Source organism: Lampetra fluviatilis, unplaced genomic scaffold (assembly GCF_964198595.1).
Source record: "Lampetra fluviatilis unplaced genomic scaffold, kcLamFluv1.1 SCAFFOLD_471, whole genome shotgun sequence".
NCBI classification, from domain to species: Eukaryota; Metazoa; Chordata; class Hyperoartia; order Petromyzontiformes; family Petromyzontidae; genus Lampetra; species Lampetra fluviatilis.
The window spans coordinates 32,501-57,842 of NW_027621233.1; the positions used below are offsets into that span (position 1 = coordinate 32,501).

Consider the following 25,342-nt stretch of genomic DNA (forward strand, 5'->3'; position numbering starts at 1 on the left):
GTCTTGTACAGATGATGTTGAGGAGGAGGAGGATGTGTTTGTACTTTTGCAAAATAAACACAAATCCATCGTCATCATTACCACTACCATCATTACCATCATTACCATCATTACCACTATCATCATTACCACTATCATCACCCTGAGTCTCTACTAGGCCCTGAGTCTCTGAGTCTCTACTACACCCTGAGTCTCTACTAGGCCCTGAGTCTCTACTACACCCTGAGTCTCTACTAGACCCTGAGTCTCTACTACACCCTGAGTCTCCACTACACCCTGAGTCTCTACTAGGCCCTGAGTCTCTACTACACCCTGAGTCTCCACTACACTCTGAGTCTCTACTAGACCCTGAGTCTCTACTACACTCTGAGTCTCTAATAGGCCCTGAGTCTCTACTAGACCCTGAGTCTCTACTAGATCCTGAGTCTCTACTAGACACTGAGTCTCTACTACACCCTGAGTCTCTGATTCTCTACTAGACCCTGAGTCTCTACTAGACTCAGAGTATCTACAACACTCTGAGTCTCCACTAGACCCTGAGTCTTATTAGGTCCTGAGTCTCTACTAGACCCTGAGTCTCCACTAGACCCTGAGTCTCTACTAGACCCTGAGTCTCTTCTACACCCTGAGTCTCTACTACACCCTGAGTCTCTACTACACCCTGAGTCTCTACTACACCCTGAGTCTCTACTAGGCCCTGAGTCTCTACTACACCCTGAGTCTCCACTACACTCTGAGTCTCTACTAGACCCTGAGTCTCTACTACACCCTGAGTCTCCACTACACCCTGAGTCTCTACTAGGCCCTGAGTCTCTACTACACCCTGAGTCTCCACTACACTCTGAGTCTCTACTAGACCCTGAGTCTCTACTACACTCTGAGTCTCTAATAGGCCCTGAGTCTCTACTAGACCCTGAGTCTCTACTAGATCCTGAGTCTCTACTAGACACTGAGTCTCTACTACACCCTGAGTCTCTGATTCTCTACTAGACCCTGAGTCTCTACTAGACTCAGAGTATCTACAACACTCTGAGTCTCCACTAGACCCTGAGTCTTATTAGGTCCTGAGTCTCTACTAGACCCTGAGTCTCCACTAGACCCTGAGTCTCTACTAGACCCTGAGTCTCTACTACACCCTGAGTCTCTACTACACCCTGAGTCTCTACTACACCCTGAGTCTCTACTACACCCTGAGTCTCTACTACACCCTGAGTCTCTACTACACCCTGAGTCTCTGAGTCTCTACTAGACCCTGAGTCTCCACTAGACCCTGAGTCTTATTAGGTCCTGAGTCTCTACTAGACCCTGAGTCTCCACTAGACCCTGAGTCTCTACTACACCCTGAGTCTCTACTAGACCCTGAGTCTCTACTACACCCTGAGTCTCTACTAGACCCTGAGTCTCCACTAGACCCTGAGTCTTATTAGGTCCTGAGTCTCTACTAGACCCTGAGTCTCTACTAGACCCTGAGTCTCTACTACACCCTGAGTCTCTACTACACCCTGAGTCTCTACTACACCCTGAGTCTCTACTACACCCTGAGTCTCTGAGTCTCTACTAGACCCTGAGTCTCCACTAGACCCTGAGTCTTATTAGGTCCTGAGTCTCTACTAGACCCTGAGTCTCCACTAGACCCTGAGTCTCTACTACACCCTGAGTCTCTACTAGACCCTGAGTCTCTACTACACCCTGAGTCTCTACTAGACCCTGAGTCTCCACTAGACCCTGAGTCTTATTAGGTCCTGAGTCTCTACTAGACCCTGAGTCTCTACTAGACCCTGAGTCTCTACTACACCCTGAGTCTCTACTAGACCCTGAGTCTCCACTAGACCCTGAGTCTCTACTACACCCTGAGTCTCTACTCCACCCTGAGTCTCTACTACACCCTGAGTCTCTGAGTCTCTACTAGACCCTGAGTCTCTACTACACCCTGAGTCTCTACTACACCCTGAGTCTCTACTAGACCCTGTGTCTCCACTAGACCCTGAGTCTCTACTACACCCTGAGTCTCTACTACACCCCGAGTCTCTACTAGACCCTGAGTCTCTACGCAAGACACAGATACCCTCAGAGACCCACAGAGACCCACAGAGACTCACAGTGACCCATAGAGACTCACAGAGACTCACAGAGACTCAGGGACCCACAGACTCGTAGAGACTCACAGAGAGCCACAGAGCCACATATAATCCCACAGAGACCCTTAGAAACCCACATAGACTTACACAGAAACCCACAGGGACTCAGACTCCCACAGAGACCCAAAGCAACTAATAAAAACTCGGAGACCCATAAACTCACACAGACTCACAGAGACCCACGAATAATCCGATACCCATGAACTCACAGAGACCCACAGAGACCCATAGAGACCCACAGAGACCCACAGAGACCCATAGAGACCCACAGAGACCCACCGAGACCCACCGAGACCCACCGAGACCCACCGAGACCCACCGAGACCCACCGAGACCCACAGAGACCCACAGAGACCCACAGAGACCCACAGAGACCCATAGAGACCCACAGAGACCCACAGAGACCCACAGATTATCATAGAGACCCACAGAGACCGACAGAGACCCACAGAGACCCACAGAGACCTATAGAGACTCGGAGACTCCTACAGACCTACAACCTCTAATAGAGACCCACAGAGACTAGCAGAGACCCACAAACTCGCAGACACCCACATAAACCCATAGAGACACACAGAGACTCAGAGACCCACAAAGACCCACAGAGACTCAAGAGACCCACAGATACCCACAAAGACCTACAGAGACAAACAGAGATCCACAGAGACCCACAGAGACCCATAGACACCCACAGAGACCCACAGAGACTCACAGAGACTCATAGAGACCCCAGAGACTCACAGAGACCCCCAGAGACTCAGAGACTCACAGAGACCCACAGAGACTCAGAGACTCACAGAGACCCATAGAGACCCACAGAGACCCATAGATACCCACAGAGTCCCACTGACACCCACAGAGACTCAGAGACCCACAGAGACCCACAGAGACTCAGAGACCCACAAAGACCCACAGAGACCCACAGAGAGACCCACAGAGACCCACAGAGACTCACAGAGACTCAGAGACCCACAGAGACTCACAGAGACTCACAGGGACTCAGAGACCCACAGAGACCCACAGAGACCCACAGAGACCCACAGAGACCCACAGAGACTCACAGAGACTCAGAGACCCACAGAGACCCACAGAGACTCACAGAGACTCAAGAGACCCACAGAGACTCACAGAGACCCACAGATACCCACAAATACCCACAGAGACTCACAGAGACACACAGAGACTCATAGAGACCCATAGAGACCCACAAATACCCACTGACATCCACAGAGACCCACTGACACCCACAGAGACTCACAGAGACACACAGAGACCCACAGAGACCCACAGAGACTCACAGAGACTCAGAGACCCACAAAGACCCACAGAGAGACCCACAGAGACACACAGACTGACAGAGACACACAGAGACCCACAGAGACCCACAGAGACCCACAGAGACCCACAGAGACACACAGAGACCCACAGAGACTCAGAGACCCACAGAGACCCACAGAGACCCACAGAGACTCAGAGACCCACAGAGACACACAGAGACTCACAGAGACCCACAGAGACACACAGAGACTCACAGAGACACACAGAGACCCCCAGAGACTCAGAGACCCACAGAGACCCACAGAGACCCACAGAGACTCAGAGACCCACAGAGACCCACAGAGACCCACAGAGACCCCCAGAGACTCAGAGACCCACAGATATCCACAGATACCCAGAGACCCACAAAGACCCACAGAGAGACCCACAGAGACACACAGAGACCCACAGAGACCCACAGAGACTCAGAGACCCACAGAGCCCCACAGAGACACACAGAGACACACAGAGACACACAGAGACTCAGAGACCCACAGAGACCCACAGAGACCCACAGAGACTCACAGAGACTCACAGAGACCCCCAGAGACTCAGAGACCCACAGAGACCCACAGAGACCCAGAGACCCACAGATACCCAGAGACCCACAGAGACCCACAGAGACCCAGAGACCCACAGATACCCAGAGACCCACAGATACCCACAGATACCCAGATACCCACAGATACCCAGAGACCCACAGAGACCCACAGAGACCCACAGAGACCCACAGAGACCCACAGAGACCCACAGAGACTCACAGAGACCCACAGAGACTCACAGAGACCCACAGAGACCCACAGAGACTCACAGAGACCCACAGATACCCACAGATACCCAGAGACCCACAGATACCCACAGATACCCAGATACCCACAGATACCCAGAGACCCACAGAGACCCACAGAGACCCACAGAGACCCACAGAGACCCACAGAGACTGACAGACACACAGAGACCCACAGAGACCCACAGAGACCCACAGAGACTCACAGAGACTCACAGAGACCCACAGAGACCCACAGAGACCCACAGAGACTGATAGAGACCCACAGAGACTGATAGAGACCCACAGAGACCCACAGAGACCCACAGAGACTCACAGAGACTCACAGAGACTCAGAGATACTCACAGAGACCCACAGAGACCCACAGAGACTCACAGAGACCCACAGAGACCCAGACAGATACACACAGAGACCCACAGAGACACACAGAGACCCACAGAGACACACAGAGACCCACAGAGACCCACAGAGACCCCCAGAGACTCAGAGACCCACAGAGACCCACATAGACTCACAGAGACCCACAGAGACTCACAGAGACTCAGAGATACCCACAGAGACCCACAGATACCCACAGAGACTCAGAGACCCACAGAGACTCACATAGACCCACAGAGACTCACAGAGACTCAGAGACCCACAGAGACTCACAGAGACTCAGAGATACCCACAGAGACCCACAGATACCCACAGAGACTCAGAGACCCACAGAGACTCACATAGACCCACAGAGACACACAGAGACACACAGAGACCCACAGAGACCCACAGAGACACACAGAGACACACAGAGACCCACAGAGACCCACAGAGACCCACAGATACCCACAGAGACTCAGAGACCCACAGATACCCACAGAGACCCAGAGACCCACAGATACCCGGAGACCCACAGATACCCACAGAGACCCAGAGACCCACAGATACCCACAGAGACTCAGAGACCCACAGATACCCACAGAGACCCAGAGACCCACAGATACCCGGAGACCCACAGAGACTCACAGAGACCCACAGAGACTCACATAGACCCACAGAGACCCACAGATACCCACAGAGACTCAGAGACCCACAGATACCCCCAGAGACTCAGAGACCCACAGATACCCGGAGACCCACAGAGACCCACAGAGACTCAGAGACCCACAGATACCCACAGAGACCCAGAGACCCACAGATACCCGGAGACCCACAGATACCCCCAGAGACTCAGAGACCCACAGATACCCGGAGACCCACAGATACCCACAGAGACCCAGAGACCCACAGATACCCACAGAGACCCAGAGACCCACAGATACCCCCAGAGACTCAGAGACCCACAGATACCCACAGAGACCCAGAGACCCACAGATACCCACAGAGACCCAGAGACCCACAGATACCCACAGAGACCCAGAGACCCACAGATACCCCCAGAGACTCAGAGACCCACAGATACCCGGAGACCCACAGATACCCACAGATACCCACAGATACCCGGAGACCCACAGATACCCACAGATACCCACAGAGACCCAGATACCCACAGATACCCCCAGAGACTCAGAGACCCACAGAGACCCAGAGACCCACAGATACACACAGATACCCACAGAGACCCAGAGACCCACAGATACCCACAGAGACCCAGAGACCCACAGATACCCACAGAGACCCAGAGACCCACAGATACCCCCAGAGACTCAGAGACCCACAGATACCCGGAGACCCACAGATACCCACAGATACCCGGAGACCCACAGATACCCACAGATACCCACAGAGACCCAGATACCCACAGATACCCGCAGAGACTCAGAGACCCACAGATACCCGGAGACCCACAGAGACACACAGATACCCACAGAGACCCAGAGACCCACAGATACCCACAGAGACCCACAGATACCCCCAGAGACTCAGAGACCCACAGATACCCGGAGACCCACAGAGACACACAGATACCCACAGAGACCCAGAGACCCACAGATACCCACAGAGACCCAGAGACCCACAGATACCCCCAGAGACTCAGAGACCCACAGATACCCGGAGACCCACAGATACCCACAGAGACACACAGAGACACACAGAGACCCAGAGACCCACAGATACCCGGAGACCCACAGATACCCACAGAGACCCAGAGACCCACAGATACCCCCAGAGACTCAGAGACCCACAGATACCCGGAGACCCACAGATACCCACAGATACCCACAGAGACCCAGATACCCACAGAGACACACAGAGACACACAGAGACTCACAGAGACTCACAGAGACCCACAGAGACCCAGAGACCCACAGATACCCCCAGAGACTCAGAGACCCACAGATACCCACAGAGACTCACAGAGACCCACAGAGACCCAGAGACCCACAGATACCCCCAGAGACCCAGAGACCCACAGATACCCCCAGAGACTCAGAGACCCACAGATACCCGGAGACCCACAGAGACTCACAGAGACCCACAGAGACCCAGAGACCCACAGATACCCCCAGAGACTCAGAGACCCACAGATACCCGGAGACCCACAGATACCCACAGAGACCCAGAGACCCACAGATACCCCCAGAGACTCAGAGACCCACAGATACCCACAGAGACCCAGAGACCCACAGATACCCACAGAGACCCAGAGACCCACAGATACCCCCAGAGACTCAGAGACCCACAGATACCCGGAGACCCACAGATACCCACAGAGACCCACAGAGACCCAGATACCCACAGAGACACACAGAGACACACAGAGACCCACAGAGACTCACAGAGACCCACAGAGACCCAGAGACCCACAGATACCCCCAGAGACTCAGAGACCCACAGATACCCGGAGACCCACAGATACCCACAGATACCCACAGAGACCCAGATACCCACAGATACCCACAGAGACCCACAGAGACACACAGAGACACACAGAGACACACAGAGACACACAGAGACCCACAGAGACACACAGAGACACACAGAGACCCACAGAGACTCACAGAGACTCAGAGAGACACACAGAGACTCAGAGACCCACAGAGACCCACAGAGACTCAGAGACCCACAGAGACCCACATAGACCCACAGAGACCCACAGAGACCCACAGAGACCCAGAGACCCACAGAGACCCACAGAGACACACAGAGACTCACAGAGACTCACAGAGACACACAGAGACCCACAGAGACCCAGAGACCCACAGAGACTCACAGAGACTCACAGAGACCCACAGAGACCCACAGAGACTGACCTACAAGTAAACATCAACACAGCAAAGTAAACAATGATCAGCATGGAAGGAGTGGGCGGGGCCGTGGGGAATAATGGGCGGGGCTTGGAGTGGGCGGGGCTTGTGATGTGTACGCGTGAGTGGGCGGGGCTTGTGGTGAAGGGGCGGGGCTTGTGGCGTATCCGCGCGAGTGGGCGGGGCTTGTGATGGAGGGGCGGTGCTTGGGACGTATACGAGTGGGCGGGGCTTGTGACGTGCCGAGTTGGTGGGGCTTGTGGGCGTGGCCAGCAGAACGGACACGCCCCCATCACCACCACCATCTCCACTCTGTAATCTTAGCGACATGTTTTTAATTTTACATTTTAATGTTATAATTTTACATTTTTATGCTATAATTTTACATTTTAATGTTATGATTTTACATTTTAATGTTATAATTTTACATTTTAATGTTATGATTTTATACATGAATGTTGTAATGTTTTTAGACTTAAATTTTAATGTTTTAGACTTAAATTTTAATGTTATAATTTTACATTTTAATGTTATAATTTAACATTTTAATGTTATAATTTTACATTTTAATGTTATAATTTTACATTTTAATGTTATAATTTTACATTTTAATGTTATAATTTAACATTTTAATGTTATAATTTTACATTTTAATGTTATAATTTTACATTTTAATGTTATGATTTTACATTTTAATGTTATAATTTAACATTTTAATGTTATAATTTTACATTTTAATGTTATAATTTTACATTTTAATGTTATAATTTTACATTTTAATGTTATAATTTTACATTTTAATGTTATAATTTTACATTTTAATGTTATAATTTTACATTTTAATGTTATGATTTTACATTTTAATGTTATAATTTAACATTTTAATGTTATAATTTTACATTTTAATGTTATAATTTTACATTTTAATGTTATAATTTTACATTTTAATGTTATAATTTTACATTTTAATGTTATAATTTTACATTTTAATGTTATAATTTTACATTTTAATGTTATAATTTTACATTTTAATGTTATAATTTTACATTTTAATGTTATAATTTTACATTTTAATGTTATAATTTTACATTTTAATGTTATAATTTTACATTTTAATGTTATAATTTTACATTTTAATGTTATAATTTTACATTTTAATGTTATAATTTTACATTTTAATGTTATAATTTTACATTTTAATGTTATAATTTTACATTTTTATGTTATAATTTTACATTTTAATGTTATAATTTTACATTTTTATGTTATAATTTTACATTTTAATGTTATAATTTTACATTTTAATGTTATAATTTTACATTTTAATGTTATAATTTTACATTTTAATGTTATAATTTTACATTTTTATGTTATAATTTTACATTTTTATGTTATAATTTTACATTTTTATGTTATAATTTTACATTTTAATGTTATAATGTAACGATTTTATTAATTAATGTTGTAATGTTATGATTTTACGTATTATTGCTGTTATAATTTAACACTTTAATGTTGTTATGATCTTATAGTTTTACATTTTAATGTTATGATTTTATATGTCAACGTTGTTAGAATATTACATTTTAATGTTATAAAGTTATACATTTTAATGTTATAATGTTATGATTTTATATATGAAGTGGTTAGAATGTTACATTTTTTATATAATGTTATACTTTTACATTTCAATGTTATGTTTTTCTCATTTTACATTTTAACGTTGTAATGTTGTTAGAATGTTATATTTTAATATTTTCATAATGTTATCATTTTAAATTTAGATTTTATAATATTATGATTTTATGTAATAATGTTGTTAGAATGTTATTTTAATGTTTTATATACATTTTGATGTCATAATGTTGTTATCATTTTCTATATTCATGTTAGAATGTTATGTTTTAATATTTTCATAATGTTATCATTTTAAATTTAGATTTTATAATATTATGATTTTATGTCATAATGTTGTTATCATTTTCTATATTCATGTTAGAATGTTATGTTTTAATATTTTCATGTTATAATTTTCCATTCGGATTTCATGTTTAGATTGTTTATATTACTGTTGTTAGAATGTTGTATTTTAATGTTTTTATGATGTTATAATTTAACATTTTAATGTTATAATGTTTTAATTTCATATATTAATCTTGTAATGTTTTTAAATTGTTATTGTAATGTTTTTGTAATGTTATAATTTTATATTTTAATGTTCTAACGTCATGATTTAATATATGAAGTTATAATGTAAAATGTTAATGCTGTTACGTTATAATTTTTACATTAAAATGTTATAATGTTATGATTTCATAAATTAATGTTGTAATGTGTTTAGAATCTTTAATTTACATTGTTTATAATGTCCTAATTTTACATTGTAATGTTATAATGTTATGATTTTGTAAATTAATGTTGTCATGTTGTTAGGATGTTAAATTAAAATTGTGTTATAATGTTATAGTTTTTCATTTTAATGTTATGTTGTTTTAATGTTATGATTTTATAAAGTAATGTTGTTATAATGTTGGTGTTGTGTCCATCACCATCACAACCACCACCACTATCACCACCACCATCACCATCATCACCATCATCACCACCATCACCATCATCACCACCACCATCACCACCATCACCATCATCACCACCACCATCACAACCACCACCACCACCACCATCATCACCATCACCATCATCACTACCACCATCACAACCACCACCACTATCACCACCACCATCACCATCACAACCACCACCACCATCATCACCATCACCATCATCACCACCACCACCATCATCACCACCACCATCACAACCACCACCACCATCATCACCATCACCATCATCACCACCATCACCATCATCACCACCACCATCACAACCACCACCACCATCATCACCATCACCATCATCACCACCACCACCATCATCACCACCACCATCACAACCACCACCACTATCACCACCACCACCAACACCACCATCACCACCACCACCATCACCATCACAACCACCACCACTATCACCACCACCAACACCACCATCACCACCATCACCACCACCATCACCACCACCATCACCATCATCACCACCACCATCACCATCATCACCACCACCATCACCATCACCACCACCACCATCACCATCATCATCACCACCACCATCACCATCATCATCACCACCACCATCACCATCATCACCACCATCACCATCATCATCACCACCACCATCACCATCATCACCACCATCACCATCATCACCACCACCATCACCATCATCACCACCACCACCACCACCATCACCATCATCACCACCACCATCACCATCATCACCACCACCATCACCACCACCATCATCACCATCATCACCACCACCACTATCACCACCACCATCACCATCATCACCACCACCATCACCATCATCACCACCACTATCACCACCACCATCATCACCACCACCATCACCATCATCACCACCACCATCACCACCACCATCACCATCATCACCATCATCACCACCACCATCACCATCATCACCACCACCATCACCATCATCACCACCACCACCACCACTATCACCATCACCATCATCACCACCACCATCACCACCACCATCACCATCATCACCACCACCATCACCATCATCACCACCACCATCACCATCATCACCACCACCACTATCACCACCACCACTATCACCACCACCATCATCACCACCACCATCACCATCATCACCACCATCACCACCATCACCATCATCACCATCACCATCATCACCACCACCATCACCATCATCACCACCACCACCATCACCACCATCACCACCACCATCACCATCACCATCATCACCACCACCACTATCACCACCACCACCATCACCATCATCACCACCACCACCACCATCACCATCACCACCATCACCACCACCATCACCATCACCATCATCACCACCACCACTATCACCACCACCACCATCACCATCATCACCACCACCATCACCATCACCATCATCACCACCACCACTATCACCACCACCACCATCACCATCATCACCACCACCATCACCATCATCACCATCACCATCATCACCACCACCATCACCACCATCACCACCACCATCACCATCATCACCATATTGATGTTGATGTTCTCTACACTACACACACACTACATACACTATACACTACTACACTCTACACCACTACATTACACTAGACACTACTCCACTACTACACTATACATTACTACACTCTACACTATACACTACACTATACACTACTACACTATACATTACTACACTATACACTACACTATACACTACACTATACACTACACACTACTACACTACACACTACTACACTACACTACACACTACTACACTACTACACTACACTATACACTACTACACTATACACTAATACACTACACTATACACTACTACACTATACACTACACTACTACACTATACACTACTACACTATACACTACACTATACACTACTACACTATACATTACTACACTATACACACTACACTATACACTACACTACTACACTATACACACTTATAGTAATCACAGATTCACAAGCTCATTGCTTTGACGCTGCTGCTACTGCCCGTTGCTTGTTTGTTGTTGTTGTTGTTTACTCTGCTGTCCTTCCAGGTATAAATCCTGGACGTTCAGTGGTGGCAAAGAGCTTTAAAGATTATCGGATTTGTAAAGGGAGGGGGGGTTATGAAACGGTTGGGGGCGTTGCCGTTTGGTGACCACGCCCTCTTTTGGCAACGAGACCAAGCCCCCTTGCTCCGACACGCCCACTTTCTTGACTTGACACGCCCACTTACGAATCTCGACACGCCCACTTCCTAGGCTCGCCACGCCCCCTTGCTCTGACACCCCCCACTTCGTTAGAAGCCACGCCCACTTACGAATCTCGGCACGCCCACTTTCTTGGCTTGCCACGCCCACTTTCAAACCTGGCCACGCCCACTTACGAATCTCGACACGCCCACTTTCTAGACTTGCCACGCCCCCTTGCTCCGACACGCCCACTTTCTTGACTTGCCACGCCCACTTACAAGACACACTCACTAACTTGCCTCCCCGCCCCCTGTCTCGTGTGTGTCTGCCCACCACTCTACACACCACTCACTACCCACCCACCCACTCTACCCACCCCCCCACTCTACCCACCACTCTACCCACCACTCTACCCACCACTCACTACCCACCCACTCTACCCACCACTCTACCCACCACTCTACACACCACCCACTACCCACCCACTCTACCCACCACTCTACCCACCCACTCTACACACCACTCACTACCCACCACCCACTCTACCCACCACTCTACCCACCACCCACTCTACACACCACTCTACCCACCACCCACTCTACCCACCACTCTACCCACCACCCACTCTACCCACCACTCTACCCACCACCCACTCTACCCACCACCCACTCTACACACCACTCACTACCCACCCACTCTACCCACCACTCACTACCCACCACCCACTCTACCCACCACTCTACCCACCACCCACTCTACCCACCACTCTACACACCCACTCTACCCACCACCCACTCTACACACCACTCACTACCCACCACCCACTCTACCCACCACTCTACCCACCACCCACTCTACCCACCACTCTACACACCCACTCTACCCACCACCCACTCTACACACCACTCACTACCCACCACCCACTCTACCCACCACTCTACCCACCACCCACTACCCACCCACTCTACCCACCACTCTACCCACCACTCTACACACCACCCACTACCCACCCACTCTACCCACCACTCTACCCACCACTCTACCCACCACTCACTACCCACCCACTCTACCCACCACTCTACCCACCACTCTACACACCACCCACTACCCACCCACTCTACCCACCACTCTACCCACCCACTCTACACACCACTCACTACCCACCACCCACTCTACCCACCACTCTACCCACCACCCACTCTACACACCACTCTACCCACCACCCACTCTACCCACCACTCTACCCACCACCCACTCTACCCACCACTCTACCCACCACCCACTCTACCCACCACCCACTCTACACACCACTCACTACCCACCCACTCTACCCACCACTCACTACCCACCACCCACTCTACCCACCACTCTACCCACCACCCACTCTACCCACCACTCTACACACCCACTCTACCCACCACCCACTCTACACACCACTCACTACCCACCACCCACTCTACCCACCACTCTACCCACCACCCACTCTACCCACCACTCTACACACCCACTCTACCCACCACCCACTCTACACACCACTCACTACCCACCACCCACTCTACCCACCACTCTACCCACCACCCACTCTACCCACCACTCTACCCACCACCCACTCTACCCACCACCCACTCTACCCACCACTCACTACCCACCCACTCTACCCACCACTCACTACCCACCACCCACTCTACACACCACTCTACCCACCACCCACTCTACCCACCACCCACTCTACCCACCACTCACTACCCACCCACTCTACCCACCACTCACTACCCACCACCCACTCTACACACCACTCACTACCCACCCACTCTACCCACCCACTCTACACACCACTCTACCCACCACCCACTCTACCCACCCCCCCACTCTACCCACCCACTCTACCCACCACTCTACCCACCATTCACTACCCACCCACTCTACACACCACTCACTACCCACCACCCACTCTACCCACCCACTCTACACACCACTCACTACCCACCACCCACTCTACCCACCACTCTACCCACCCCCCCACTCTACCCACCACTCTACCCACCACCCACTCTACCCACCACTCTACCCACCACTCTACCCACCACTCTACCCACCACCCACTCTACCCACCACTCTACCCACCACCCACTCTACCCACCCCCCCACTCTACCCACCCACTCTACCCACCACTCTACCCACCACTCTACCCACCACTCTACCCACCACTCTACCCACCACCCACTCTACCCACCCACTCCCCCCCCAACTCTACCCACCACTCTACCCACCACTCTACCCACCACTCACTACCCACCCACCCACTCTACCAACCCCCGCACTCTACCCACCCACTCCCCCCCCCTCACTCCCCCCCCCCCACTCCCCCCCCACTCCCCTCCCACGTGACCGTTACAGAGCGCGCCGTGGTGGGCGGGGTTAGCGCGGTGGGCGTGGCCGTGGGCGTGGCTGTGGGCGTGGCTCTGCTGCTCACCGTCGCGCTGCTCTGCGCATGCGTCAGGAGGAGACGTCATCGGCGTGCCAAGGCCGGCTCGGAGAATGACGTGTAGGTTGGGGGCGGGGCGATGGGTGTGACGTGTGTGGGGGCGGGGCGACGATGGGGTGGGGGCGGGGCGACGGGGGGGGGGTGACGTGTGGGTGAGTGAGTAGGTGGGTGGGTGAGTGGGTGGGTGGGTGGGTGAGTGGGTGAGTGAATGGGTGTGTGGGTGAGTGGGTGGGTGGGTGAGTGGGTGTGTGGGTGAGTGAGTGAGTGGGTGTGTGGGTGGGTGAGTGAGTGGGTGGGTGAGTGGGTGTGTGGGTGAGTGGGTGGGTGGGTGAGTGGGTGGGTGGGTGAGTGGGTGAGTGGGTGGGTGGGTGAGTGGGTGAGTGGGTGGGTGAGTGGGTGAGTGAATGGGTGTGTGGGTGAGTGGGTGGGTGGGTGAGTGAGTGAGTGGGTGGGTGTGTGGGTGGGTGAGTGAGTGGGTGGGTGAGTGGGTGTGTGGGTGAGTGGGTGGGTGGGTGAGTGGGTGGGTGGGTGAGTGAGTGGGTGGGTGGGTGAGTGGGTGGGTGGGTGAGTGGGTGAGTGGGTGGGTGGGTGAGTGGGTGGGTGGGTGGGTGAGTGAATGGGTGTGTGGGTGAGTGGGTGGGTGGGTGAGTGGGTGGGTGGGTGGGTGGGTGAGTGGGTGGGTGGGTGAGTGGGTGAGTGGGTGGGTGGGTGAGTGGGTGGGTGGGTGGGTGAGTGAATGGGTGTGTGGGTGGGCGAGTGAGTGGGTGGGTGACTGAGTGGCTGGGTGACTGAGTGGCTGGGTGAGTGAGTGGGTGGGTGAGTGAGTGAGTGGGTGAGTGAGTGAGTGAGTGTGTGAGTGAGTGAGTGTGTGAGTGGGTGAGTGAGTGGGTGAGTGAGTTAGTGGGTGAGTGGGTGACTGAGTGGCTGGGTGAGTGAGTGGGTGAGTGAGTGGGTGAGTGAGTGGGTGAGTGAGTGAGTGGGTGAGTGAGTGAGTGGGTGAGTGAGTGAGTGAGTGAGTGAGTGGGTGAGTGAGTGGGTGAGTGAGTGAGTGAGTGGGTGAGTGAGTGAGTGAGTGGCTGGGTGAGTGAGTGGGTGAGTGAGTGGGTGAGTGGCTGGGTGAGTGAGTGGGTGAGTGAGTGGGTGAGTGAGTGAGTGGGTGAGTGAGTGAGTGGGTGAGTGAGTGAGTGGGTGAGTGAGTGGGTGAGTGAGTGGGTGAGTGAGTGAGTGGCTGGGTGAGTGAGTGGGTGAGTGGCTGGGTGAGTGAGTGGGTGAGTGAGTGGGTGAGTGAGTGGGTGAGTGAGTGGGTGAGTGAGTGAGTGAGTGAGTGAGTGAGTGGGTGAGTGAGTGAGTGGGTGAGTGAGTGAGTGAGTGAGTGAGTGGGTGAGTGAGTGAGTGGGTGAGTGAGTGAGTGGGTGAGTGGGTGAGTGAGTGAGTGGGTGAGTGAGTGAGTGGGTGAGTGAGTGAGTGGGTGAGTGAGTGAGTGGGTGAGTGAGTGAGTGGGTGAGTGAGTGAGTGGGTGAGTGAGTGAGTGGGTGAGTGAGTGAGTGGGTGAGTGAGTGAGTGGGTGAGTGAGTGAGTGAGTGGGTGAGTGAGTGAGTGGGTGAGTGAGTGAGTGGGTGAGTGAGTGAGTGGGTGAGTGAGTGAGTGGGTGAGTGAGTGAGTGAGTGGGTGAGTGAGTGAGTGGGTGAGTGAGTGAGTGGGTGAGTGAGTGAGTGGGTGAGTGAGTGAGTGGGTGAGTGAGTGAGTGGGTGAGTGAGTGAGTGGGTGAGTGAGTGAGTGGGTGAGTGAGTGAGTGAGTGAGTGAGTGTGAGTGGGTGAGTGAGTGAGTGGGTGAGTGAGTGAGTGGGTGAGTGAGTGAGTGGGTGAGTGAGTGAGTGGGTGAGTGAGTGAGTGGGTGAGTGAGTGAGTGGGTGAGTGAGTGAGTGGGTGAGTGAGTGAGTGGGTGAGTGAGTGAGTGGGTGAGTGAGTGAGTGGGTGAGTGAGTGAGTGGGTGAGTGAGTGAGTGGGTGAGTGAGTGAGTGGGTGAGTGAGTGAGTGGGTGAGTGAGTGAGTGGGTGAGTGAGTGAGTGGGTGAGTGAGTGAGTGGGTGAGTGAGTGAGTGGGTGAGTGAGTGAGTGGGTGAGTGAGTGAGTGGGTGAGTGAGTGAGTGGGTGAGTGAGTGAGTGGGTGAGTGAGTGAGTGGGTGAGTGAGTGAGTGGGTGAGTGAGTGAGTGGGTGAGTGAGTGAGTGGGTGAGTGAGTGAGTGGGTGAGTGAGTGAGTGGGTGAGTGAGTGGGTGAGTGTGTGAGTGGGTGAGTGAGTGGGTGAGTGGGTGTCTCTCTCCCCCCTCAGGTATTTCGACGGCTTCACGACTCGCTTGGGTCCCAGCGTGAGCCGCCAGGTGGCCAATCAGACGCCTCCTTGCATGGTGTCACGTGCCCAGCCCCATGACGTCACAGCCTACCTGAGCACTGAACGGTGAGATGGTTCACAGAGCCAGACTGAGGCTCCCACAGGGTTCAGTGTTAATCAGTGAGACTCCCAGAGCCAGACCAAGGCTCCCACAGGGTTCAGTGTTAATCAGTGAGACTCCCAGAGCCAGACTAAGGCTCCCACAGGGTTCAGTGTTAATCAGTGAGACTCACACAGGGTTCAGTGTTAATCAGTGAGACTCACACAGGGTTCAGTGTTCATCAGTGAGACTCCCACAGGGTTCAGTGTTCATCAGTGAGACTCCCACAGGGTTCAGTGTTCATCAGTGAGACTCCCACAGGGTTCAGTGTTCATCAGTGAGACTCCCACAGGGTTCAGTGTTCATCAGTGAGACTCCCACAGGGTTCAGTGTTCATCAGTGAGACTTCCACAGGGTTCAGTGTTCATCAGTGAGACTCCCACAGGGTTCAGTGTCAATCACTGAGACTCCCACAGGGTTCAGTGTCAATCACTGAGACTCCCACAGGGTTCAGTGTTCATCAGCGAGACTCACACAGGGTTCAGTGTTAATCAGTGAGACTCACACAGGGTTCAGTGTTAATCAGTGAGACTCACACAGGGTTCAGTGTTCATCAGTGAGACTCACACAGGGTTCAGTGTTCATCAGTGAGACTCACACAGGGTTCAGTGTTCATCAGTGAGACTCACACAGGGTTCAGTGTTCATCAGTGAGACTCACACAGGGTTCGGTGTTAATCAGTGAGACTCCCACAGGGTTCAGTGTTCATCAGCGAGACTCACACAGGGTTCAGTGTTAATCAGTGAGACTCACACAGGGTTCAGTGTTAATCAGTGAGACTCACACAGGGTTCAGTGTTCATCAGTGAGACTCACACAGGGTTCAGTGTTCATCAGTGAGACTCACACAGGGTTCAGTGTTAATCAGTGAGACTCACACAGGGTTCAGTGTTCATCAGTGAGACTCACACAGGGTTCAGTGTTAATCACTGAGACTCCCACAGGGTTCAGTGTTCATCAGTGAGACTCCCACAGGGTTCAGTGTTCATCAGTGAGACTCACACAGGGTTCAGTGTTCATCAGCGAGACTCCCACAGGGTTCAGTGTTCATCAGTGAGACTCACACAGGGTTCAGTGTTAATCAGTGAGACTCCCACAGGGTTCAGTGTTAATCAGTGAGACTCCCACAGGGTTCAGTGTTCATCAGTGAGACTCACACAGGGTTCAGTGTTCATCAGTGAGACTCACACAGGGTTCAGTGCTAATCAGCGAGACTCCCACAGGGTTCAGTGTTCATCAGCGAGACTCACACAGGGTTCAGTGTTAATCAGTGAGACTCCCACAGGGTTCAGTGTTAATCAGTGAGACTCCCACAGGGTTCAGTGTTCATCAGTGAGACTCCCACAGGGTTCAGTGTTAATCAGTGAGACTCCCACAGGGTTCAGTGTTCATCAGTGAGACTCCCACAGGGTTCAGTGTTAATCAGTGAGACTCCCACAGGGTTCAGTGTTCATCAGTGAGACTCCCACAGGGTTCAGTGTTAATCAGTGAGACTCCCACAGGGTTCAGTGTTCATCAGTGAGACTCCCACAGGGTTCAGTGTTAATCAGTGAGACTCCCACAGGGTTCAGTGTTCATCAGTGAGACTCACACAGGGTTCAGTGTTCATCAGTGAGACTCCCACAGGGTTCAGTGTTCATCAGTGAGACTCCCACAGGGTTCAGTGTTCATCAGTGAGACTCCCACAGGGTTCAGTGTTCATCAGTGAGACTCACACAGGGTTCAGTGTTCATCAGTGAGACTCCCACAGGGTTCAGTGTTCATCAGTGAGACTCACACAGGGTTCAGTGTTCATCAGTGAGACTCACACAGGGTTCAGTGTTCATCAGTGAGACTCACACAGGGTTCAGTGTTCATCAGTGAGACTCACACAGGGTTCAGTGTTCATCAGTGAGACTCACACAGGGTTCAGTGTTAATCACTGAGACTCCCACAGGGTTCAGTGTTCATCAGTGAGACTCCCACAGGGTTCAGTGTTCATCAGTGAGACTCACACAGGGTTCAGTGTTCATCAGTGAGACTCACACAGGGTTCAGTGTTAATCACTGAGACTCCCACAGGGTTCAGTGTTCATCAGCGAGACTCCCACAGGGTTCAGTGTTCATCAGTGAGACTCCCACAGGGTTCAGTGTTAATCAGTGAGACTCCCACAGGGTTCAGTGTTCATCAGTGAGACTCACACAGGGTTCAGTGTTCATCAGTGAGACTCACACAGGGTTCAGTGCTAATCAGCGAGACTCCCACAGGGTTCAGTGTTCATCAGCGAGACTCCCACAGGGTTCAGTGTTAATCAGCGAGACTCCCACAGGGTTCAGTGTTAATCAGCGAGACTCCCACAGGGTTCAGTGTTAATCAGCGAGACTCCCACAGGGTTCAGTGTTCATCAGCGAGACTCCCACAGGGTTCAGTGTTAATCAGCGAGACTCCCACAGGGTTCAGTGTTCATCAGTGAGACTCACACAGGGTTCAGTGTTAATCAGCGAGACTCCCACAGGGTTCAGTGTTCATCAGCGAGACTCACACAGGGTTCAGTGTTAATCAGTGAGACTCCCACAGGGTTCAGTGTTAATCAGCGAGACTCCCACAGGGTTCAGTGTTAATCAGTGAGACTCCCACATGGTTCAGTGTTAATCACTGAGACTCCCACAGGGTTCAGTGTTCATCAGTGAGACTCCCACAGGGTTCAGTGTTAATCAGTGAGACTCCCACAGGGTTCAGTGTTAATCAGCGAGACTCCCACAGGGTTCAGTGTTAATCAGTGAGACTCCCACAGGGTTCAGTGTTAATCACTGAGACTCCCACAGGGTTCAGTGTTCATCAGTGAGACTCCCACAGGGTTCAGTGTTCATCAGTGAGACTCACACAGGGTTCAGTGTTCATCAGTGAGACTCCCACAAGGTTCAGTGTTCATCAGTGAGACTCACACAGGGTTCAGTGTTCATCAGTGAGACTCACACAGGGTTCAGTGTTCATCAGTGAGACTCCCACAGGGTTCAGTGTTCATCAGTGAGACTCACACAGGGTTCAGTGTTCATCAGTGAGACTCACACAGGGTTCAGTGTTCATCAGTGAGACTCCCACAGGGTTCAGTGTTCATCAGTGAGACTCACACAGGGTTCAGTGTTCATCAGTGAGACTCCCACAGGGTTCAGTGTTCATCAGTGAGACTCCCACAGGGTTCAGTGTTAATCAGTGAGACTCACACAGGGTTCAGTGTTCATCAGTGAGACTCCCACAGGGTTCAGTGTTCATCAGTGAGACTCACACAGGGTTCAGTGTTCATCAGTGAGACTCACACAGGGTTCAGTGTTCATCAGTGAGACTCCCACAGGGTTCAGTGTTCATCAGTGAGACTCCCACAGGGTTCAGTGTTAATCAGCGAGACTCCCACAGGGTTCAGTGTTCATCAGCGAGACTCACACAGGGTTCAGTGTTCATCAGTGAGACTCCCACAGGGTTCAGTGTTAATCAGCGAGACTCCCACAGGGTTCAGTGTTAATCAGTGAGACTCCCACAGGGTTCAGTGTTCATCAGCGAGACTCACACAGGGTTCAGTGTTCATCAGCGAGACTCCCACAGGGTTCAGTGTTAATCAGCGAGACTCCCACAGGGTTCAGTGTTAATCAGCGAGACTCCCACAGGGTTCAGTGTTCATCAGCGAGACTCCCACAGGGTTCAGTGTTAATCAGTGAGACTCCCACAGGGTTCAGTGTTAATCAGTGAGACTCCCACAGGGTTCAGTGTTCATCAGCGAGACTCACACAGGGTTCAGTGTTCATCAGCGAGACTCCCACAGGGTTCAGTGTTCATCAGTGAGACTCCCACAGGGTTCAGTGTTCATCAGTGAGACTCCCACAGGGTTCAGTGTTAATCAGTGAGACTCCCACAGGGTTCAGTGTTCATCAGTGAGACTCACACAGGGTTCAGTGTTCATCAGTGAGACTCCCACAGGGTTCAGTGTTCATCAGTGAGACTCCCACAGGGTTCAGTGTTCATCAGTGAGACTCCCACAGGGTTCAGTGTTCATCAGTGAGACTCACACAGGGTTCAGTGTTCATCAGTGAGACTCACACAGGGTTCAGTGTTCATCAGTGAGACTCCCACAGGGTTCAGTGTTCATCAGTGAGACTCACACAGGGTTCAGTGTTCATCAGTGAGACTCACACAGGGTTCAGTGTTCATCAGTGAGACTCCCACAGGGTTCAGTGTTCATCAGTGAGACTCACACAGGGTTCAGTGTTCATCAGTGAGACTCCCACAGGGTTCAGTGTTCATCAGTGAGACTCCCACAGGGTTCAGTGTTAATCAGTGAGACTCACACAGGGTTCAGTGTTCATCAGTGAGACTCCCACAGGGTTCAGTGTTCATCAGTGAGACTCACACAGGGTTCAGTGTTCATCAGTGAGACTCACACAGGGTTCAGTGTTCATCAGTGAGACTCCCACAGGGTTCAGTGTTCATCAGTGAGACTCACACAGGGTTCAGTGTTCATCAGTGAGACTCCCACAGGGTTCAGTGTTCATCAGTGAGACTCCCACAGGGTTCAGTGTTAATCAGCGAGACTCCCACAGGGTTCAGTGTTAATCAGTGAGACTCCCACAGGGTTCAGTGTTCATCAGCGAGACTCACACAGGGTTCAGTGTTCATCAGCGAGACTCCCACAGGGTTCAGTGTTAATCAGCGAGACTCCCACAGGGTTCAGTGTTAATCAGCGAGACTCCCACAGGGTTCAGTGTTCATCAGCGAGACTCCCACAGGGTTCAGTGTTAATCAGTGAGACTCCCACAGGGTTCAGTGTTAATCAGTGAGACTCCCACAGGGTTCAGTGTTCATCAGCGAGACTCACACAGGGTTCAGTGTTCATCAGCGAGACTCCCACAGGGTTCAGTGTTCATCAGTGAGACTCCCACAGGGTTCAGTGTTCATCAGTGAGACTCCCACAGGGTTCAGTGTTAATCAGTGAGACTCCCACAGGGTTCAGTGTTCATCAGTGAGACTCACACAGGGTTCAGTGTTCATCAGTGAGACTCCCACAGGGTTCAGTGTTCATCAGTGAGACTCCCACAGGGTTCAGTGTTCATCAGTGAGACTCCCACAGGGTTCAGTGTTCATCAGTGAGACTCACACAGGGTTCAGTGTTCATCAGTGAGACTCACACAGGGTTCAGTGTTCATCAGTGAGACTCCCACAGGGTTCAGTGTTCATCAGTGAGACTCACACAGGGTTCAGTGTTCATCAGTGAGACTCACACAGGGTTCAGTGTTCATCAGTGAGACTCCCACAGGGTTCAGTGTTCATCAGTGAGACTCACACAGGGTTCAGTGTTCATCAGTGAGACTCCCACAGGGTTCAGTGTTCATCAGTGAGACTCCCACAGGGTTCAGTGTTAATCAGTGAGACTCACACAGGGTTCAGTGTTCATCAGTGAGACTCCCACAGGGTTCAGTGTTCATCAGTGAGACTCACACAGGGTTCAGTGTTCATCAGTGAGACTCACACAGGGTTCAGTGTTCATCAGTGAGACTCCCACAGGGTTCAGTGTTCATCAGTGAGACTCACACAGGGTTCAGTGTTCATCAGTGAGACTCCCACAGGGTTCAGTGTTCATCAGTGAGACTCCCACAGGGTTCAGTGTTAATCAGTGAGACTCACACAGGGTTCAGTGTTCATCAGTGAGACTCCACAGGGTTCAGTGTTCATCAGTGAGACTCACACAGGGTTCAGTGTTCATCAGTGAGACTCCCACAGGGTTCAGTGTTAATCAGTGAGACTCCCACAGGGTTCAGTGTTCATCAGTGAGACTCCCACAGGGTTCAGTGTTCATCAGTGAGACTCACACAGGGTTCGGTGTTAATCAGTGAGACTCACACAGGGTTCAGTGTTAATCAGTGAGACTCCCACAGGGTTCAGTGTTCATCAGTGAGACTCACACAGGGTTCAGTGTTCATCAGTGAGACTCACACAGGGTTCAGTGCTAATCAGCGAGACTCCCACAGGGTTCAGTGTTCATCAGCGAGACTCACACAGGGTTCAGTGTTAATCAGTGAGACTCCCACAGGGTTCAGTGTTAATCAGTGAGACTCCACAGGGTTCAGTGTTCATCAGTGAGACTCCCACAGGGTTCAGTGTTAATCAGTGAGACTCCCACAGGGTTTCAGTGTTAATCAGTGAGACTCCCACAGGGTTCAGTGTTCATCAGTGAGACTCCCACAGGGTTCAGTGTTAATCAGTGAGACTCCCACAGGGTTCAGTGTTCATCAGTGAGACTCCCACAGGGTTCAGTGTTAATCAGTGAGACTCCCACAGGGTTCAGTGTTCATCAGTGAGACTCACACAGGTTCAGTGTTCATCAGTGAGACTCCCACAGGGTTCAGTGTTCATCAGTGAGACTCCCACAGGGTTCAGTGTTCATCAGTGAGACTCCACAGGGTTCAGTGTTCATCAGTGAGACTCACACAGGGTTCAGTGTTCATCAGTGAGACTCCCACAGGGTTCAGTGTTCATCAGTGAGACTCACACAGGGTTCAGTGTTCATCAGTGAGACTCACACAGGGTTCAGTGTTCATCAGTGAGACTCACACAGGGTTCAGTGTTCATCAGTGAGACTCACACAGGGTTCAGTGTTCATCAGTGAGACTCACACAGGGTTCAGTGTTAATCACTGAGACTCCCACAGGGTTCAGTGTTCATCAGTGAGACTCCCACAGGGTTCAGTGTTCATCAGTGAGACTCACACAGGGTTCAGTGTTCATCAGTGAGACTCACACAGGGTTCAGTGTTAATCACTGAGACTCCACAGGGTTCAGTGTTCATCAGCGAGACTCCCACAGGGTTCAGTGTTCATCAGTGAGACTCCCACAGGGTTCAGTGTTAATCAGTGAGACTCCCACAGGGTTCAGTGTTCATCAGTGAGACTCACACAGGGTTCAGTGTTCATCAGTGAGACTCACACAGGGTTCAGTGCTAATCAGCGAGACTCCCACAGGGTTCAGTGTTCATCAGCGAGACTCACACAGGGTTCAGTGTTAATCAGTGAGACTCCCACAGGGTTCAGTGTTAATCAGCGAGACTCCCACAGGGTTCAGTGTTAATCAGTGTGAGACTCACACAGGGTTCAGTGTTAATCAGCGAGACTCCCACAGGGTTCAGTGTTCATCAGCGAGACTCCCACAGGGTTCAGTGTTAATCAGCGAGACTCCCACAGGGTTCAGTGTTCATCAGTGAGACTCACACAGGGTTCAGTGTTAATCAGCGAGACTCCCACAGGTTCAGTGTTCATCAGCGAGACTCACACAGGGTTCAGTGTTAATCAGTGAGACTCCCACAGGGTTCAGTGTTAATCAGCGAGACTCCCACAGGGTTCAGTGTTAATCAGTGAGACTCCACAGGGTTCAGTGTTAATCACTGAGACTCCCACAGGGTTCAGTGTTCATCAGTGAGACTCCCACAGGGTTCAGTGTTAATCAGTGAGACTCCCACAGGGTTCAGTGATCATCAGTGAGACTCACACAGGGTTCAGTGTTCATCAGTGAGACTCACACAGGGTTCAGTGTTCATCAGTGAGACTCCCACAGGGTTCAGTGTTCATCAGTGAGACTCCCACAGGTTCAGTGTTCATCAGTGAGACTCACACAGGGTTCAGTGTTCATCAGTGAGACTCACACAGGGTTCAGTGTTCATCAGTGAGACTCACACAGGGTTCAGTGTTCATCAGTGAGACTCACACAGGTTCAGGTTCATCAGTTGTGTCATCAGTGACTCCCACAGGGTTCAGTGTTCATCAGTGAGACTCACACAGGGTTCAGTGTTCATCAGTGAGACTCACACAGGGTTCAGTGTTCATCAGTGAGACTCCACAGGGTTCAGTGTTCATCAGTGAGACTCACACAGGGTTCAGTGTTCATCAGTGAGACTCCCACAGGGTTCAGTGTTCATCAGTGAGACTCCCACAGGGTTCAGTGTTAATCAGTGAGACTCACACAGGGTTCAGTGTTCATCAGTGAGACTCCCACAGGGTTCAGTGTTCATCAGTGAGACTCACACAGGGTTCAGTGTTCATCAGTGAGACTCACACAGGGTTCAGTGTTCATCA

At 50.0% G+C, this 25,342-nt stretch overlaps 1 protein-coding gene across 6 annotated transcripts in view; it reads left to right on the forward strand.

The window, feature by feature from the left end:
- Positions 1-25,342, forward strand: part of LOC144954956 (uncharacterized) — a 67,669-nt gene that overhangs the window by 28,124 nt on the left and 14,203 nt on the right. For all 6 annotated transcript variants that reach the window (XM_078885319.1, XM_078885325.1, XM_078885322.1 and 3 more), the window contains exons 5-6: positions 14,674-14,821; positions 17,092-17,217. In XM_078885319.1, coding sequence (XP_078741445.1) covers positions 14,674-14,821; positions 17,092-17,217 — 274 coding nt within the window. The remainder of the gene's footprint in view (positions 1-14,673; positions 14,822-17,091; positions 17,218-25,342) is intronic.